Here is a 3,638-nt window from a genome sequence, read left to right as displayed (position 1 = left end):
TAAGTTCAAAAAATTTTCATTTCATTCAAGTGTAAATATAACTTGATACTTTAAACACGTTTTTCTCAAAACTATGTTTTTCAAGTCGGTGAGCAAAATATCTCAAGAACCGTTCAACCACTCAACTTTTGCACAAATATAGCCCACAATATAATTTAGTCCTTGATCATGATTTTTTTCTCCGATGCATTATTTTTTACAATTAAAAAACTACGACTATTTTTAGTGAAAATTCGATATCGCATTTTTCTAACAGCCGCCATTTATTTCTGGTTGATTTAAAAAAAATCCATTGGTCAAGGACTGAATTGTAGAATGTACTATAACAGATTCTTTAGATTTTTTATTTTAGATGAAAAATCTCGGTTTGGTGCTGCTCACCGTAAAACATATAAAATGCAGACTTCCGGATGATGGCTGAAATTATAGCAAGTCATTAATATTTTTTACTGAAAAAAATCGTAGATATTGTTCAAAATATATTTTATCCAATAAAAAGCAGAAATAGATTTTTTATTTAATAAAAAAAATCCCAAAAAAGCGAGTTTTTTTTAATCTTGCAGGTAGGTATAATCCCTTAATATGACCTTAAAGGAGTAACCTAAAAAATTTAAATAAAGTCATAATCTCATTTCACCCTTGAAGACAAATATATTTTATAAAAATATTTTTTTCTAAACTAATAATTAATTAAATTGAAGATAATGCATTAAAATAGTCCATTCTATGTGCACGCATATATATATTTAATGAATAAACAAATTTTTTTCAAGTATATGATATATTTTTTGTAAGATTATTTTAAATACTAAATAAATGTAATATTTTTTTCTGTTTAAAAATCCTTTACTATTGTTAGTGCTTTTAATCTATTTAATTCACTTTTTACAACTCGCTGATATTCCTCTTCAGATAATGTTACACTTGAAATTAATTCAGAGTACTGCATAGGCATTAACTGTGTATATAGCTGTGTCGCACATCCATAATAGTTTAATTGTATTATAATCACTGCATGAATGCAAGGATTAATATATTCAAGTCTTTTCTCGAGGAATACTGGTAACTCCATAAGTAATTGTGTGTGTATAGTTTTCAAATCTTTAGCGGCTGCTTTTTCTACTCTTCGTTCTCTTTCTAACTTTGCAATATGATTGGCAGTTCTATCTTTCTTCTCTTGCAATTTCTTTACACGATTATACGAGTATTTCCATGAAGTTACTAGATCCTCACGTTTTGTTATTGCTGCAGCAATAGTGACGAATTCGTTCCTTAATTTCTTCAGAGGATCTATAAATGTTTTATGACATAGACTAGTCATTTCTTGAATGTTTCTGCCAACCTAAATATATATATACATATATATACATACTTATTTATTCTCCCACATACTGTATCAATAATATTTTCTTAAAAGAATATTGGATATTAACATACTTGCGCAGCGACAGAAAAATATTCTTCCACTATTCTTCTGTATTCACCATCATTATATGCCAATCCACAACTAGTTAGATTTATACTTAATCTTTGATCTGCTTTATCCAAATTTATCAAAGCTGTTATATATTTCTTCATTTCCTTTGTTAATTTCCTTACTGCACTTTCGATACTTAAAAAAACAAACATAGTATTTATACAATAAAAATATTTATTTAAAATACTTATTTATACGATAAAAATACTTATTTTAAATACTTATTTAGTACTTTATAGAATAACGCTTGTGTATGCGTGTACATGTGTGTGTGCACGCGCTCGCACGCGTGTGAGTACACACGTGTACACATGCACACATATACATGTGTGTGCATATATCAAGAGCTTGAATAAGTTCTCGCTGTTTTCCAACAGACGGCGTTACCAGAACTGCATGCGTGTAGTTTAAGATGGTAACGCATCTATAAGGAAGTACTATAAGCAAATTTGAAATTCAATGTATGTCATTTCGCTGAAGTGTAAACAACTTTTTTTCATAGTGTTAAACATATCGAGTTTCGTGCCAAAAAAGACTATTTGCGGGGAATTTTACTGCACTACTTTATTCAAAAAAAATTCGCAGCTGAAGCAGACAGAATTCTTGTTGAGACTTACGACGACCATGCTTTGTCGGAAACAACATGCAGAGATTGGTTTAGATGCTTCAAAAATAATGATTTTGATGTTGACGATAAAGAACGCTCTGGCGCACCGAAAAAGTTTGAAGACGAAGAATTGGAGGTATTACTTCATGAAAACTCATGTCAGACGCTAGCTGAACTTGCAGAATGATTAGGAGTTGATCACACAACAGTTTCGAAACGTTTAAAAGTATTAGGAATGATTCAAAAACAAGGACATTGGGTGCTGTACGAGTTGAAGCCGAGAGACGTCGAACGGCGTCTTTTCACGTGTGAACAGCTGCTTCAACGGTAGAAAAGAAAAGGTTTTTTGCATCGTATCATGACTGGCGATAAAAAGTGGATACACTACGATAAGCGTAGAAGATCGGGCCGGGTAAACCCGGCCATGCATCAACATCGTTGACAAAGCCGAATATCCATGGTTCGAAGCTTCTGCTCTGCATTTGGTGGGATCAACTAGGTGTAGTTTATTATGGGCTGCTCAAATCGAACGAAACCAACACGAGAGATTGCTATCGACTAAAATTGATGCGTTTGAGCCAAGCACTGAAGGAAAAACGGCTGCTATACGAGCAGAGACATGACAAAGTGATTTTGCAACATGACAACGCTCGGCTATATGTTGCACAACCGGTGAAAACCTACTTGGAAACGCTTAAATGGGAAGTCCTACCCCCCCTCCCCCGGTTTCCAAACCAAACATTGACCCTTCCGATTATCACTTGTTTCGATCGATGGCACATAGCCTGGCTAGCACTGGAGCAGCACTTCCATTTTTATAAAGATGCTAAGAAATGGGTCGACTCTTGGATAGCTTCAAAAAACATATCGTTTTTCCGACGTGGAATTCAAATGCTGCCAAAAAGGTGGGAAAAAGTAATGGCTAGCGATGGACAATATTATCAGTGACATGTTTTTTACGACTTTTTTTAAATAAAGCATTAATTTTCACGAAAAATCACTTCATTCAATGTCCCAATGTGTGTGTGTGTGTGTGTGTGTGTGTGTGTGTGTGTGTGTGTGTGTGTGTGTGTGTGTGTGTGTGTGTGTGTGTGTGTGTGTGTGTGTGTGTGTGTGTGTGTGTGTGTGTGTGTGTGTGTGTGTGTGTGTGTGTGTGTGTGTGTGTGTGTGTGTGTGTGTGTGTGTGTGTGTGTGTGTGTGTGTGTGTGTGTGTGTGTGTGTGTGTGTGTGTGTGTGTGTGTGTGTGTGTGTGTGTGTGTGTGTGTGTGTGTGTGTGTGTGTGTGTGTGTGTGTGTGTGTGTGTGTGTGTGTGTGTGTGTGTGTGTGTGTGTGTGTGTGTGTGTGTGTGTGTGTGTGTGTGTGTGTGTGTGTGTGTGTGTGTGTGTGTGTGTGTGTGTGTGTGTGTGTGTGTGTGTGTGTGTGTGTGTGTGTGTGTGTGTGTGTGTGTGTGTGTGTGTGTGTGTGTGTGTGTGTGTGTGTGTGTGTGTGTGTGTGTGTGTGTGTGTGTGTGTGTGTGTGTGTGTGTGTGTGTGTGTGTGTGTGTGTGTGTGTGTG

General features: G+C 35.7%; 1 protein-coding gene across 3 annotated transcripts in view; it reads right to left on the bottom strand.

The window, feature by feature from the left end:
- Window positions 1–3,638, bottom strand: part of LOC116852819 — an 86,568-nt gene continuing 82,930 nt past the window's right edge. For all 3 annotated transcript variants that reach the window (XM_032833512.1, XM_032833514.1, XM_032833513.1), the window contains 2 exons: window positions 1,438–1,612; window positions 1–1,342 (listed from right to left, as the gene is read on the bottom strand). In XM_032833512.1, the coding sequence (XP_032689403.1) occupies window positions 836–1,342; window positions 1,438–1,612 (682 nt within the window). In that variant the 3' untranslated portion in view covers window positions 1–835. The remainder of the gene's footprint in view (window positions 1,343–1,437; window positions 1,613–3,638) is intronic.

Source organism: Odontomachus brunneus, unplaced genomic scaffold (assembly GCF_010583005.1).
Source record: "Odontomachus brunneus isolate Ranch 3 - 2012 unplaced genomic scaffold, Obru_v1 Obru_scaffold_257, whole genome shotgun sequence".
Taxonomy (NCBI): Eukaryota; Metazoa; Arthropoda; class Insecta; order Hymenoptera; family Formicidae; genus Odontomachus; species Odontomachus brunneus.
This window is presented reverse-complemented; position numbering and strand designations above follow the sequence as displayed.